This window comes from Sinocyclocheilus rhinocerous, unplaced genomic scaffold (assembly GCF_001515625.1).
Source record: "Sinocyclocheilus rhinocerous isolate Xijiao unplaced genomic scaffold, SAMN03320098_v1.1 scaffold1526, whole genome shotgun sequence".
NCBI classification, from domain to species: domain Eukaryota; kingdom Metazoa; phylum Chordata; class Actinopteri; order Cypriniformes; family Cyprinidae; genus Sinocyclocheilus; species Sinocyclocheilus rhinocerous.
Window position 1 is genome coordinate 61120 of NW_015645067.1, and position 17333 is coordinate 78452.

At 36.9% G+C, this 17333-nt stretch overlaps 1 protein-coding gene across 7 annotated transcripts in view; it reads left to right on the top strand.

The window, feature by feature from the left end:
• LOC107705336 (protein bicaudal D homolog 1) overlaps window positions 1-17224 on the top strand; it is a 25589-nt gene extending 8365 nt beyond the window's left edge. The window contains exons 2-9 of one of the 7 annotated variants that reach the window (XM_016508588.1): window positions 3948-4160; window positions 4281-4433; window positions 5387-5860; window positions 7088-8209; window positions 9928-10079; window positions 11254-11464; window positions 15860-15946; window positions 16546-17224. In XM_016508588.1, the coding sequence (XP_016364074.1) occupies window positions 3948-4160; window positions 4281-4433; window positions 5387-5860; window positions 7088-8209; window positions 9928-10079; window positions 11254-11464; window positions 15860-15946; window positions 16546-16617 (2484 nt within the window). In that variant the 3' untranslated portion in view covers window positions 16618-17224. Of the gene's footprint in view, window positions 1-3947; window positions 4161-4280; window positions 4434-5386; window positions 5861-7087; window positions 8210-9927; window positions 10080-11253; window positions 12496-15859; window positions 15947-16498 lie in introns of those variants that run through there. The other 6 variants (XM_016508589.1, XM_016508590.1, XM_016508591.1 and 3 more) reach the window with 6 other exon arrangements.
• Window positions 17225-17333: the final 109 nt, after the last annotated feature.

The following is a 17333-nucleotide window of genomic DNA, read 5'->3' on the forward strand; positions in this document are numbered from 1 at the left end:
TTGTACAAAGACTGTCATTGAAACCCCCAAAAAATCCAAAGCGAAACGAAACTCCAGAGTGGATTGATTTACAGTGATAAGTCTGGCTTGATTTATAACTATATCATATAATAATCGTAGCTTTTCTTGTGATGGAGGTGAATAAGGTTATAATAAAAATATGTGATTAAAAAGAGAACTGCAGGCTTTGCTAATGCACACAGCACATCTTTAATTGGCTGCTTCGGATCTTTATTAAATCTCAATGAACTGTATTGATCGTTGACTAATAGATCAGAGCTCTGCGCTGGAAATTGCTCACAAATTTGGCATTGAGCGATATTCTTCAGTGTCTTCAGATAATAAGAAGGACTGGGATGAAAGCCATCAGTATTGCATGTCATAATCACGAAAATACACAACTATTGGGTAAAATATTTCATTTTTATTCAGGTCGAGCTGCATTTTATTGGTTCTTTTTGGCATTGAATGAATTATAAGTAAATTGGAAGTATGTTTTGAAATTTGTGTGCGTGCGTGCGTGCGTGTGTGTGCGTGTGTGTGGGTCTTATGCAAGTCAGTCAGACAGATCTGTCAAAGTTTCACTTTACTTGAAACAATTTGTTCTTTTGGAATGTTTGGAAACGTCGTCAAACAAAGTTGACATCATACATAAGAAAAAAAAACTAATAGCTATGGTTTAAATATATTTAAATATTATATATGTATATATATATATATATATATATATATACATATTCACTTGAAACAATAAACTCATTTAGAATGTTTGGCCACATCAAACAAAGATTAGGAGGAGTATGATGACATCATACTCACGAAAACAAATATAAATATGATTTAAATTGTATTTAAATATAATTAATATATAAATAAGACATCCAAGTGTATTTATATAACTATTATGCATTTAAATTCATTTAAATATTAAGTCAAAATGCTTGAAACTGACTCATTTAGTGATAAATAACTATTGTGATGTTTTATATGATAATTTATATTATTATGTATGTGTTTTTTTAACTGGTTTATAAGCCATTGGCACATATCCGCCTCAAACTTGTCTAGTAACCGCTACTGAGGTAAATTAAGTGTAAACGTTGGTCACTTTTCACCATGTTTATTTTATCCTAAATTTGTGTAGTATGGAGGTGGATCACAATGACTCAGGGCTAAATCTCTCCAGTCTGCTTCCTGTCATGTGATACATGAATGTACAACTGTTCCTCATGCCGTTAACATCTAATACTCCCTATAATCGAGTGCATACTGCCCAGTGTTATGTTAGTAATATTTATATAAGTTTTTATTAATATTTTTAGTATTTTTATGTGCTTTTGCTATTTACATTAGCTTTTTAATCTATTTATCTTATATTCATTTTATCATTATTTTAATTAACCAGCCAGAACTGGACTCGGATCAGCCGAAACATTTAACCTTTCAACCCCGGTGCAGATTACTGACCCGCTGCCATGCTTTTATAATACAGCACAACAACCGTCTATTTAATTTGTGTTTATTCCACATCACAAGGTCTCAATCAAGTCACAATCAAGTTACTGATTTGTGGGATAAATAAAGCGTGATAAGAGTCCGGTGATAAAGGCCCAGTGCGTCACTCATTATATCACACCATATTACTGAACTGACTAAATATAGTCTCAGGACGTCTTGAGGCACGTCACAGAAATATATCTGTGTCTTCTTTTCAGTGTTATTTTGAACTAATAATAAATAATATTTTCCTAATCCAATGTAAATTAAATTTTAATCTAAAATATTTTCAGTTTAGTATCATTGATATACTATTAAAGTTTTTGTTAATATTGGGAATTTTATTTTAGCATTTTATAAGTGAATTATATTTATAATTTTCATTGTAAAGTTTTAGCAATTTTCTTGTGTTTTTGTCATTTTTATTATTTTTTACGTTATATTTTTACTAAGTTTAATTTTTAGTTATTTTAATACTTCAACTTAAAATTATTTTTCATCGATTTTATTTTATTGTAATGCATTACATTTTATTTAATATATTTGTTATTGTATTTTGTATTTTATTGTATTGTATTTTATGTTAGTTATTTTTTATTTTTTTATTTATATATATTTTTTGAAGTAATGAAATTTGTTTATGGTTTTAGTTTTCATTTTAACTAATGATAATATCCCTGATCTGTTGACATTAATTAATGCATTGTGAACTACCATGAACAAACAATTAACATTTCTATTTTTATTTAATTTTTTACAAAATATTTGTGTAAAAAACACAGAGTTCTCCTTCCAGCACAGCAGGACTGACTGACCATGAGGGAGAGCTTGATTCAGTTTCCAGCTAATGCGTCTGTTTGAAAGGCTCCATCGCTCTCCATCCATGCTTCCTCTGAGAGCATAATAAGACTCATTCGGCTCTCTCTCCATTACAGTGACTCTCTCTCACACAGTAAAACGGGCATTCAGCAAATACTACGGTCATTCTGTCTCCGATCATGCTATTGAATGCTGTTATCAGTTCTGTCCCATGATGCACTGCTCCATAAGTCTGTTATTTCTCCTGTCATTCCTCATACCTGGAGTGTTGAGCTCCACTACACCTCCTAATTGATTTTTCACACTATGAGCTTCTGCTTCTCTCGGCTGAGCGCTGCATTGATTTTCTCAGTGTCTTATGCAAGATCACGTTGTCATTTATTCCCCTCACGTCTTCCAGATTATGGACAATATTGCCTGAACTTCACCTCGCATTGTGAGGTCACCGAATCGGTGTCTCCTGTACTTTACAGCTTTCGCTGTTTTAGGATCTTTGTCTTAATTGTCTGTTTTTCAGATATTAAATCCATGGTTATTATCATTAACTAGAATTAAACATTTTTGTTCATGGAAATAAAAGCAGAAATAAAATAGAAAAAAAGAAAAACTTAAACTAAGTGAAAATTAGAAATGTTGCCTTGGCAGCTATACCTGAAATAAGTTTAAACTGAAGCAATAAAATTATTAACTGGGAATAAATAATAACTATAACTGAGCTAAAGCTAAAGCTAGAAAAATATATTAAACCTAAATAGTAATATCTATTTAAAAACATAAATATGACAAAAGCGCTTAACAAAATTACAAAAAAAATAAACTGAAATTAAACTGAAAATCTAAAAATAAAAGCTAATTTAAAATATTAATAGTATCATAGTATATAAATAATACTAAAATGTTACTCTCAGATCACACATATAATCTACTTTTTAGGTAAGGAAACTTTGATATTTGACCTTATCTATCTTAAGTATATACTAGAGCATGGACATCTTAGCATATGCTTTTGGTAAAAATGGCAAAACAAGATATTTCACATTTAAACCTGGATTTCAAGCACTGATGTGAATTTATTACAATTAAATATTACAATTAAAAGTATGTGCTTCACTATTGATTTAGTACATGATTTAGTATTTCATAAAACTACAATGGTCTTACTTACCACGAGGAGTGGTAAAAATACTTCGAAAATCCACCTTAAATAGTATTTTTGGGCACTTTGAATTACTAGAAGCACAAATCTAAATCACAGATTGCTTTGTCAGGTACGGTTTGTGTTTACATGAAAAGTGTTGGCATCTAGCCAAATTCATTGCCTTAAAATGAATTCATATTTCACTTCTAGATTAAAAACTGTTGGCATTGCATTCCTCCCCTTTATTATACAACTGAAAAAATCTTTAATGCAAGGATTTCTGAGAAATGTTAGCCCAAAATAACATGCACAGATGCATACTTTTTAAATGCATGCTATATTAAATGCACTGTTATTTGGGATTGTCTAACCCTAATATTGCACACTATTTACTATGTTTAAGGTACAAATTGTGATGCATCCAAAAGTGTTTCTTGCATGCATTTAATGCATGAATGTATTCCTTAATTAAGCATTTTTTTCTCTTCCTCAGGCCTTCAGCCAGACGTACACCACCCAAAGGAAGGTGGCTGAAGACGGGGAGACCAATGAGGAGACACTGCTGCAGGAGTCGGCCACTAAGGAAGCGTACTACATGGGCCGCCTACTTGAGCAGCAGGCCGAGCTGAAGAGCAGCAGATCACAGGCGTCCTGCACGGAGGCTGAGAACGAGAGACTGAGCACCATCCTACAGGAGCTGAGAGAGGTCAGAAACTCTCTCTTAATAAACATCGTAAATCCATTATTGGTTTGACATCGCAAATGTATCCCCGTATTCAGGTCTGGTGTTGAAATCTTTCTCTGTTTCCCCCTCTGTGTCTCTCAGAGTAATGAGATGTTGGAGTTGCAGAGAAGCCGGATGAGAGAAGAGATCAGGGAGTATAAATTTAGAGAGGCCAGATTACTGCAAGACTACACCGAACTGGAGGAGGAGAACATCTCGCTGCAGAAACTGGTGTCCACGCTCAAGCAGAACCAGGTAAACACACTCACAGTTACCCCCTTTACACTGACACAGTTCTGGTGAGCAGTCTAGAACCATTACACACATTTCCACTAAAGAAAAGAAGGTCCTAGGCCAGAAAAAAATGTCTTTGCACTGGCCTTAGAGCAAAAAAAATTATGTAAGTTGATAATGTCGTCACCAAATACATTTTTCAAAACAACAACAGAAAACTAGCTGATACAAAATTAGATCGCTTCCATTATATGCAACATGCATTCAGTAGACAGACAAAATGTTACTATTTTTGACTTAATTTTCCCCATCCATCTGTAATTCTATTATAAGTATTATTATTAAAATTATAAACATTACGTGTGAATTTATTATTTTATATTGTATTTCTTTTTATATAAATTTATTAAATATAAGTATTAGTATTTTTTATTTATAAGTACTGTACTTACATATTTTTATATTATATTATACATATATTTAAATTGATATGTAAATAGTTATTATATACATTTATGAACTATTTATAAATATTTTTGTTACATTATATTATACTTATTTTTTTATTCATATTTAAATAGCTTCTGACCAATTGATTTCTATACATTTTATTTTTATATAAATTTATGAACTTATAAGTCTTTACATATATTTTAAATTATACTTATATTTAAGTTGATATTCAAATAATTTGTTACCAATTAATTACTATAAAATGTCATTTATTTTTATACATATTTATAAACCTTATAAGTATTTATATTTTTATTTTACATTACACATTTTCAAAAACTTCTGACCATTAAGTCACAGATGGCATACATACACTAAATTATATTACTTTCAATGTTAAAATAAATTCTCAAAACTAGGCGTAAAACCTTTATGCATCGTATTTGTTTGTGGCAGGTTACGTAGAAACAGTCTCGGATATTTCCAGATTCAAAACAAATGGCTATTCTCTGTTCTATCAGGTGGAGTATGAGGGCTTGAAGCATGAAATCAAAGTTCTGGAGGAGGAAGCAGCCCTGCTTAACAGCCAATTAGAAGATGCGCTGCGCCTGAAGGACATCTCTGAGACCCAATTGGAGGAGGCTTTGAATTCTCTGAAAAGCGAGCGAGAACAGAAGTATGCTCTGCGCAAGGAATTAGCACATCATCTAACCGTGTGCGATGGGGGTTTCAGCTCAGGCTGTGCCCACCTGATCGCCCTGACCTCAGCGCCACCTAGTGGCAGTGCCACCCCAACAGCCGCCACATCGCCCAGCAGCGAAGACGGTGGCAAGTGCAACGGGCATCTGCTTCAAGGTGCAGCGGGATCAGTTTTGAGCCGACTGAACGGAGACTTCAGGCCATCGAGTTTGAGGAAGACTGAAATTCTGACCCCTGACCTCTTTAGTGAGCTCAATGGCCCTGAAAACCTGAAACTAAGACAACAGCTTCAGCAGGTCAGTATGAAGGGGTGGGGCCTATGTTAGCCACACCCTTATAATGAATATATAAACAGCGTAAACCTATAGAAACATTTCTATCAGCCTGCATTCATTTTTACACAGCAAAGCTTTATGTTGCCAGCCCAGAGGTATAATAAATTTACCTCTTTAATATTTCTTTCATATATCCTTTGGTTGTTTTTTTCTCTTAATTTCCCTATTTTGAAGCTTTTTAAACTCATCTTTCATGCTTAAGATCCTAAATAGTGACAAACGACTGCTGCATTGGTTTAGGCGTTGTTCTGTTTACAACGGGATGCTGCAGTGTCGTGGGATGAAATATGAGACCACCATACACACTAATGGGCCATGCTACTAGCTTATTTATATCCTTCCTGTCACAAGAGATCACTGTTCCTACAGTGCAAGTTCATTTGAGTCATATACATACATATGAACTTTGCATCTATGTGTTAACATTGATCATGCATTAACTGTGCAAAATGCACAGACCATGTCTGACTCACTTGTAAATTCATTTAGAAGAAACATATGAGACAGAGTTGATTAAATTAAGCATATCTCCATTAAGTCTCCTGAGCATTAAAATGCTCCTTTACATACATTAGATTAAGTCAGGACACTACAGGCAAAACCATTTGGCTATTTTGTCTTCTTTTTCAGACTAGTGCAAGAAAACATCCAAAATACACATTTAAGTGTTTCTTTTATTGCACTTTATCTATTTGCATTTGTAGATTTCAATTACAATGTATATCTTTAAAAGCCATTTTTCATGCACTGAGCCAGAAATCTATATAAATGCAATATATATAGAAAGAGAGAGAGTGATAAGAGACAGAGAAGTCCTATGTAAAAAACATTAACTGTAATATGTCAACAAAATGAAACAAGAATTTTGAACCTGGCTTCATCCAATGTTCAGATTTCTATTCTGAAAAGGTATGCAAATTAGTGCATATTTAATTGCATAATTTGCATATTTAGACATTTCAGAAAACTTGTAATACAAAACAGTTGTCTTACTGTACTGTGATTAATCAACTGAGGAAAGTATGGTGATATCTATTAGTTAAATAAGACCATGTTGGTTGACCTGCCTCACCAGATAGATTTCACTGATGTTTTTCATGGCTATGATGGTTCATCATCTAGACCAGCATCAGGACTAACCAGTATACACCATATAAAGTCATTAGTTGACTTGTTTATTTGCCGCAGGTGGAACGTGAAAAAGCGTCTTTGCTCAACAGCTTGCAGGAATCACAGGCTTTGCTCCGTCACACACAGGGGGCGCTGACGGAGCAGCACGAGAAGGCCAGTCGCTTGGGTGAGTGTTTCCGAAAACTCCGCCGCCAGCGCAGCAGCAAGGAAACCAAGGGGGAAGAGGAGGACGAAGAAGAGGAGGCAACATGCGTCCCTAGCGGCCAGGAAGGGCCGAGTCTGGAATTGCTGCAATGTAAATACAGGGTGGCTGTGACGGAGGTGATTGGACTGAAGGCGGAGCTTAAGGAGGTGAAGGATAGATATAATGAGTGCGTGGAAGCAAGAGCACGGGCGGAGGAGCAGGGCAAGGCGCAGCTGCAAGCATTGGAGACGCAAGTGGTGCAGCTGGAGCGCAGCTGCAGGGAAAGCCGGGAGATGGCGGTGAATCTGGAACGCAAGCTGCGGGCAGCCAATAACACAACCTTGGAGACGCAGGGAATCCTGGGAACTGCCCAAGAAGAGCTGGCGACATTCAGTGAGGAGTTAGCGCAACTTTACCACCACGTCTGCCTGTGCAACAATGAGACACCAAACCGCGTTACGCTTGAATACTACCGGCAGGGCCGAACGCCAACGCGCATTTCCACCCCTGGCCACAAGGGGCAGGACGATCACCGTGTGCTGTTGACCCCACGTCTCGCACGTCGTTTGGCAGCGATTAACGCCGCAACGTCTGCCGAGTCTCGTAGCCCGTCGGACTCACCATCCAAAGAACCTCTCTCTGCTGAGCAGAGCCCAGTCCGTACACCACTGGGTTCACCCGTCGTTAGTGCCTCTTCCTCGTCTTCATCATCATCCCCAGCACCCGAGTCGGCCACGGGTTCCGACCTCCGCCGTGAACCCACCAACATCCACCACCTCAACGCCATCATCCGCGACCAGATCAAGCACTTGCAGAAGGCGGTGGACCGCTCGCTCCAGCTGTCCCGCCAGAGAGCGGCCGCTAGCGAACTCGCCCCGCTGATGGACAAGGACAAGGAGGCCTGCATGGAGGAGATTCTCAAGCTCAAGTCCCTCCTGAGCACAAAGAGGGAGCAGATCGCAACCTTGCGCCTTGTGCTCAAAGCCAACAAGCAGGTAGGCTAATCAGCTCTATTTATTACCCTGCATCCTATTGATTGCCATGAGGCCTGTGAGTATTGAACCATGGGAGTCCTTACATTGACTTCTCATTAATGTTACTCTGTAGCTTCTACATTTCTTGGTAGAACTGTTACTTTTCCACATTTTGCACCTACAGTAGTCTTGAGTACCAAGATTATTAACCATTGGCATTAAGTCTTGGTCCACTTTGCCACTTACTCTTGACTTCTCATTTCTTGGTAAAACGTAAATTTTCACATTAGTTGCCATCCTTCGCCTACAATAGTTGTAAAAATTGTAAAACTGTTACATTTCCATATAGGTCGCTATCTTTCGCCTACAATAGTCTTGCGTACCAAGAATTTAAACTATCAGCATCAAGTCTGGTCCACTTTGCAACTTATTCCGATGTCTCATTAATGTTGCTCTATAGCTTCTATATTTTCTTGGTAAAACTTAAGTTTCCACTTGAATTGCTATCTTTCGCTTACAGTAGTTTTGCGAACCAAGATTTTCAACTGTCAGCATTAAGTCTGATCCACTTTACAACGTATTCCAGCTACCTTAATCTGATGTCTCATTAGCATTGCTCTGTAGCTTCTGCGTTACTTTTTCGCACGAGTTGCTATCATTCGCCTACAGTAGTCTTGCATACAAAGATTTTTTATACTATCGGTATAAAGTCTAATCCACTTTGCTATTTATTCTAGCCAAGAAATGTCCACATAAACAAGGACAGACAGTCTGATCAGACTGTTAAATGACTAACCATAATTTGTTTTTAAAGGGTGTTTTTATACCCCTTTTTTACACCTCTGCAAGTTTTGGGCTGATATAAGGCGTGAACACCCCAAATGATCTCAGTCCACCCTAAAAGGACCCACAAATGAACCAGACTCAACCACCTCACTATTTGTGGTTTGATTCATTCATGCAATGTTCCCTTTTAAGTCCACTTACATTGTGAACACAAGTGCCTTAAACCAAACAGAGTAAAAGTCAAAGATCTGATGTCGCTAATCTGGCAAACATTGGCAAATCTAGCATTTAGTTCTTTTTAAAAGCTCCAGTACCTTGTAAAACATGGCATTTCAGGCGGAGCGGTGCACCCAGACGGAGGCGTTTGATCTATAGCCAGTAAAATGAAATGTTGATGAAAAGGGACCATTATGTCCGACACATCATTTCTTTCTCTTTGTTGGCCACTGTGTGATATAAAGCATGTTGTATGACCCTTCCAGGCCAGAGATGATTAATGGACATTGCGATTTATAGATCCCACACCATAAAGAAAGTGCTGTACTCTATGGGCCGCAAAGTAATTACCACATCCATTATTATGTGCAAACACACACAAGAGGAGTTCTTAGTTACTGCTACGACAAGCATTCAGTTGAATGAACAGTTCACTGAATGAAATTAGATCATGAATTCAATAAGGTATTCTTAAAGAAGGCCTTTAAACCAGAGCAATTATTTGGTAAATATATCCCATATATCAAAACGAACATGATGTTGAGCAGGGCTGCTATTATAATCCATGTGTAACCATGTGTTTTTTATTTAGAAAAATCAAATTGCATTCTTTTCAGAAAACACCTTCAATGGTCGTAATGAATCAGTGCTTTCTTATGTGGTCTATATTATATCAGCAGTGCTTAATTAACTTATTGTTGGCAGAACTAGTTGTTTGTTGGTTGTAATGCTCACAGACGGCTGAGGGGGCTCTGGCCAACCTGAAGAGTAAATACGAGAACGAGAAGACAATGGTGACTGAGACCATGATGAAGCTGAGGAACGAGCTAAAGGCCTTGAAAGAGGACGCGGCCACCTTCTCTTCCCTCAGAGCCATGTTCGCCACACGGTGAGAAATACTCAACGTAACACTATACTCAAAATTCATTTGTTTGCAGAGCATTTCAATGAACCATACAAACGAACCAATACTCCAAAATAAATCATTATTTACACAGAAGCACATTTTAGGAGCGAGTGTACAATCCAAAGTGACAAAAATTGCATTTTGTTGCACTACACAACTACTCGTTGGGAAAAGTAGCTTGGTACTGGAAAAGTATTTAGTATTTTCCAGTTGTCATACTGCGAAGATTCTGTTTAAGTTAGTTACTTCTCCAACATTGCTTTACAATGTCCACTGGTGCAGGATGCTGACAGCATCATATACGAGCTTTGAGACTGCAGTTGAAGCAATATCTGACAAGATGAGCATTTTTTTCCATCTGTGATTTGGATTATTTTTGCTGTTCAGGGCAAAATCAGGTGGACAGATGACTGAATAATGAGCCAACCAGAGCTTTCACAGCACATCAGAGTGGATGTTTACTAATTAGGGATGTGTGATGCAGAAAAATGTAATTGCTAATTTTAGATTTTCTTATTATTATTACTACTACTACTATATAAAAAAGAAACAAAACTAAAAATATTCCTATTATAATATTTCACTGTAAAATAAAAAAGTCAGTACAACTGTTCAAATGTTACAACATCCAGCTTTTGAAGCTTTTGACTGAAAACCACGTTTTTTTAAATAAATAAATTTTTTTGTTATTTATCAATATGACTATTTAATAATATATATATATATATATAATAATTTTTACTACTACTAAATAAAAATATTAAACCTAAGAAATATATAAATTATTAATATTGTTACTAAATAAAAAAATGAAAAAATACAATTGTAATATTTCACTGTAAAATAAAAAAAAACTAAATTTAATAAAAAATTATTATTATTATTATTTTATGTTGAACTATCTAGTTTTTATTTTAAAACCACAGAAAGCCCTTTAAATCTTTTCTTTTGTTGTCAACATGCAGGCAGTTTATAAGCACTTCTAATTACAACTTTGGAAAGATGGTTTTCACATATTGCATTCCCAAATGCACATTATATGCAACATTTACTAAGACACTGAAAACACCAGATTATAATTATTTATTTAAATAATCAGTTTTGTTTCGATTAATTGTGCAGCCCAAATACTAATTTCTCCTTTCTCTCTGATCAGGTGTGATGAGTATGTGTCTCAGCTGGACGAGATGCAGAGACAACTCGCGGCGGCGGAGGATGAGAAAAAGACGCTGAACTCTCTCCTCCGCATGGCCATCCAGCAAAAACTCGCTCTCACGCAGAAACTGGAAGACCTGGAGTTCGACCAAGAGCAGTCGCACCGGCCCCGCATGGGAAAAACGTCCCGGCTGAGGAGAAGCACACCCAAAGTAAGTAGAACGCCAGTCCCGTCCCTTCCCGACACCCCTTTGACAATTACCGAGGTCCTTACAGCAGCAGCCGCCATCACCTCGCCCACCACACCCACCCAGCCATCCGCCCCCAACAGCCCACCTTCCCTGGAGGCCCCTTCGTCTCCCGCATCGTCTTCCTCATCCTCCTGGACGCCCCCAACCATGCCGTACCGCCATTGGACGATGGGCGTCCGGGCATACGTCGTCGAACCGCACACTTACACCAACCTCCTGGCCCGTCGCTATGCAAGTGAGTCGCACTATTCCCCAGGCTCCGCCCCTTCCTCGCCCTACCGCTCGCCCCTATTGGCCAGTCGCCGCTCCATGTGGAGCTCGTCCCACTCCCGCCCCCTTCCCAGCCACTTCCAGCGCTCTACGTCCCGCTACACGCCCCCTTCGTCCACCTACAGCCCTTTGTATCCCAGAAACTACGGCTCCCAGCATCCCCGCTACTGACGGGTGCCGCAGAGAGGAGGACACACACTGGTTTCTGTGTTTGAATGTTTTGGGAAGTGTTTTCGTTTTTTTTTTTTTAACTCAGGGATTTAATGGAGCACAAGTGGCCCGGCCTTCTTCAAAAGAGACTGTTGATCAGTTCTCAGGACACTGTGTTCTCTGTCCCGATCTGAGCGCACGGACTGTTCAATTACACGAATGAGGGACTTTAAGACAGATTCAACAAGCTGTAATGTTAACCGAATCGGATTTGGTCATGAGTTGTTGGTGTGTATGAGAGTGAATGTGTGATTGTCACATGATTTGAACACTGAGAGTCAATTAAGTGGTTGATTTGTAACAACAAGATTTTATATGAAATGCTGATTGCAGTATGAGTATCTGAGAAAGTTGGCTATATTTGGAATAGAATACTAATATAGTATATAACGCACATTGCATACTGTTTTTAAATAATACACTGATAAAAAATTACTTTACTGACAGTTTACTCATTCTCAGGTCATCCAAGATGTAGATGAGTTTGTTTCTTCATCAGATTTGGAGAAATGTAGAATTATATCACTTGCTCACCAATGGATCCTCTGCAGTGAATGGGTGCCGTCAGAATAACAGCTGATAAAAACATCACAATAATCCACAAGTAATCCACACCACTCCAGTCCATCAATTAAAGTCTTGTGAAGCAAAAAGCTGCATGTTTGTAAGAAACAAATCCATCATTAAGGCATTTTAAACTCTAAACCTTCACTTATGGCCAAAATACAAGTCCATAATAGCATACCCAATTTTCATTTTTGGTCGAACTATTCCTTTAAAATCTTGTGAAATTAGTCAATAAAGTGGGAAAATGCAGTAGGACATCAACTTTTTTGTGTTACATACTGTGTACTGCATGCATACTGCAGTATGCTATTCCAAGCATAGCCAAAGTCACAGTGCCATCCAGTGGATAAACAGCGTAAATGTGGCCCATCCCATGTAATGGTGAGTGTGCAAAAATAGTTGAGTCACGTTTATAGAAATATAAGACACCATTTTAATTTGCAGTTAAGATCAGATTGGGTCAGATGTGAACTCATAAATGAGTGCTTACAGGAACAGTGACGCTGCATTGAATGTATGTTAATGATGAAGTGATGCTATTGTCTAGATGACTAAATTCTCAGGGAATATCATTCATTGTCAGCTGTCTAAAGGTGGCCAATAACATTGCAACGTTTTTTTTACAGCACATATGATCTGCAGCAGTGATTTGCAGTATAACAGATGCAGTGCTAATGTCCTGTCTAGTTAGTGTTCTCTTTCGTTTGTTGCCATTTTATCAGTTGCATTGATGTTTTTGTTGTTGTTTTTCCCCTTACACATTCACATTTTGGCAAGACACCATACTCCAAAACTCACAGCCAAATAACAAGCTGCCAAATAGCGCAGAAAGCGTCACTTAGAAAGGGACGTGCATGGGCCCAGACATCTGTTAAATGTTTTTTCTTTCCAAAAATTGCTGTATTTCATGAGGTGCCTGTGCCCTCCCATTAAACGTCTTGTGTGACACTGACAGGCCACACACTTGACTGTCCTTCTAGAGCCATATCAGACCCACACCAACCTACAACACATCACACAGTGCTTGAAGCATTTGACAGGTATCAAACCCTCAACCCGAGCCTGCCATGATTTCCCTGCATGCCGTTTTTTAACTGCTGGTTTTTTGCTAAATACATTTTCGAATATTTATTTTTAAATAAATGGGTTCTTCTGCAATTGCTGTGATTTTTCCTATGTAAAACAAAATGTTTTTTTAATAATATTTAATTCTAGTATAAAATATAAATAATTATATATAATAAATAAAAATATATTTATAATATACATTTCATAAATTTTTATACTAGAATTATATATACTATATATATATATATATATATATATACAATTTATTTCATATTTTAACAGTTAGCTATTTTACTATTGGATTTGTTTCTTGAGTTTCAGTAAATCATGAAAAAAAAAAAAAACTTTTCATGGAAACGTCACCGCTATTATAGAAAGACTCAATTCTGATCCCAATTCAGTGTTTAATTCATTATTGCTCACACAGGCCTCAGTATTGCATGAAATTGAAGTGTTAGTTTTAGTTTAGCGCTCTGTTTGTGACTTGTAGATCTAATATTACAACTATAATTAGGTGGCGATCTTTAAAAGGTATTAAAGAGGAACTTTTCTCTATTCTTGCTGTTTTATGCTGGTTTCCTGCACTGAAGTCAAATCTGGGACTGATAAACGGGTGAAACTGATTCAGTTTGTTTTGGTTCATCCAGAGGGCTTTATGTAATTATCTGTGATCAGATAAAGCAGTTTTAGGGGTGTTGTTTTCGAATCAGGACAGAAACCATGTGAGACCTCCTCTCTGTCGCACCTGCACACCTGAGGCCTGAAGCACACAAACACGTTTGCACATGATCACATGATCATGACATCACTGCTCCAAAATCTGAATCCCAGTGTGTCGCCATCTCATTCAGTCCGACGGCCAATTTTAGGGAACCTGTCAAATGCTTCTTGCTTCCCGCATCACTTTCTCTTTGATTTTCTCTCATTCATGTCGCGCTGCGACGTCTGCACTAGCTGGAGTCGTAGATGAATGTGTTTTCTACTGTGTGTTACTGAAAACAGACACTTTGTGCAAATGCAAAACACTTTTTGAGGGCAGACTGTTATTCATGTCCCTGTCTGCTGTCATATGCATGTGTATACAGTACACGGCCTACAGCAAAACACTGTATATGTCTGTTGTGAACTGGACTGTAATGTTGTATATTCTTCATATATACTGTAAATAACAGGTATAAATGCGTCTGGCGTCTGCGTCCTCACTGTTTTTATCAATTGTCAAAGCATCAAGCAACATTAAATTTGAATGTTTTAAAAGAATCTACTGGAAAATGCACCTGGGAACAAGTTAGCTAGTTTCTAGCTGTTCCAAACTAGTTGAAATGGTTGACAAGGAAGAATACCAGCTCATTGGGACCTGTCTGGGCTAGTAGACCATTTTGGATCAGCAATAAACCAACTATCTCAGAAAACGGTTTGACATTGATGCTAAAGCTATAATGTCACAATAGTAAGTAAATAGTAAATAGGTAAGTAAAAGCTGTGTCCCAATCTTGTGAATTAGAATATTAGAATAAGAACATTCCTATTTTCAGATAAATGCTGTTAGTTTGAACTTTCTATTCATCAAAGAATCCTGTAAATAAGATATATGTTGGTATCCACAAAAATATTAAGCAGCACAATTGTTTTCATCATTAATATTAATAAATGTTTCTTGAGCAGCAAATCAGCATATTAGAATGATTTCTGAAGGATCATGTGACACTGAAGACTGGAGTAATGATGCTGAAGATTCAGCTTTGAATAAATTACATTTTAAAATATATTATTAAACTATAATAATATTTCATAATATTACTGTTTCTACTGTATTTTTAATCAAATAAATGCAGCCTTGGACAGCAGACTTTTTTTCATAACATTTAAAAACAAATGTTACCAAACTTCTGAACAGTAGTGAATATTATTTTTAATTATAAACAGAACTATATCATAGTACATTAAACATAGTATTTCAAAGGTGTCTTTATGTTATTTTATTTTGTGTAGGTTTTTAAAGTGCATCCAAGTGACTCGTGTATTGATATGAACTTAGAATGACATTAATGCATTTCGATGATAATGCTTACATAAAATGCAAACAACAGAATTTGCGTGTCCGGGCAAAATTATATGCCGCAGTTCTGTCACACTGCAAAAGTGTGCACAAATTGGGACACAGCCTATGTTTATTGTCTATGCTGCTCTTGTCTCACTGCTCTATTCTGCCCCCTAGCTGTGTGAGAACTAATCTGTCAGTCTCTTCTAGATAGTCAGCAGCCTTCTCCTGCCTCAGTGCCACAGCGCTACCAAGAACTAAACACACCGGACCCTGTTAACCTACAGGTAACCAAGTATGGAGTTGCTTTTTGTTCAGTATAACCTATTTTTATACACTACTGTTCAAAAGTTTGGAGTCAATAATTTTGTTTTTTATTTATTCATTTTTTAAGAAAGAAAGAAATGAATATGTTTCTTCAGCAAGAATGCATTAAATTGATCAAAAGATTGAGAGAAAAAAAACTTGAGCAGCAAATCAGCATATTCGAATGATTTCTGAAGATCATGTGACACTGAAGACTGGCGTAATGATGCTGAATATTCAGCTTCGCATCACAGAAATAAATTGCATTTTAAAATATATTCAAGTAGAAAACAGTTATTTGAAATTGTAAAAATATTTCACAATTTTACTGTATTTTTGGTTAAATATATGCAGCCTTGGTGACCAGAAGAGACTTCTTTCAAAAACATCTTTTGAACTGTAGTGCATATGTACATTTTAAATGATTGATTAAATGCATTATGCATTGTATTTTATAAAATATTTTAGCTGTATATATGATCTTTTCTCTTTATCTTAAAAATGGCCTTTCCTCCAATCTATGTTTATCTCAGTTTGTTTTGCAGTAGGTTACATCAGTTATGATCTGTGTGTCCGGCAGCAGATGGACTGTAATGGCGATTCTCCCGGATTCAGCAACATCAGGAGTCCTCTGAATACTTTTCCCTCTTAACTGCCCAGGTCTCTGGACCCCGAAGCTTTTCTCCTCGATTCCTGCCTCCCCTAGCGTAGATCTAAGGCACCGCTTGGAGCTTAAACACCACAGGAGTGCCTCACGCCCGCGACCTTACCGCACCGTGAGCCGAGTTCACTGGACACACTACGGTGATGGCAGAGAGACACAAACCAAAGTAAAACACAGGCCCTGAATTCCTAGCTGATCACATGATGCTCTGACATCATGGTCATGTGATCTCTTGTACGTTTGTATCCTTGTCCAGCAGCTTTTTGCCTATGACACTTTTTTCACGCAAACTTGAATGTTCATGTTTCACAGTTTTGTCAGCTGAATGTGATGATGTACAATCACTGATGGATGTTACAGAATGTGGACTCTTGATTATTAAGGGAACTGAGGAGGGAGAAGTTTTAAAACATATATTCAACCTTATGAATACTGATACTAGTACTATTATGATGGAATAATCACTGGAATGGTAGAGTAGTTAACGGTAAGTTACAAAGTTAAATTAAACCCTTACAGACCAAATATGAATGTTCAAGGTTAAAAACAAGTTAAGATCTATAAACAACATCATGCTGCCACTTACTTAGTATAGAGAATACAATATGAACTAATCTAATACAATTTTACATTAATATTTAATTAATACAATTTTAGTTTAGAATATGTAATTTTGTAATATTTTTATATTATTATAATTATCT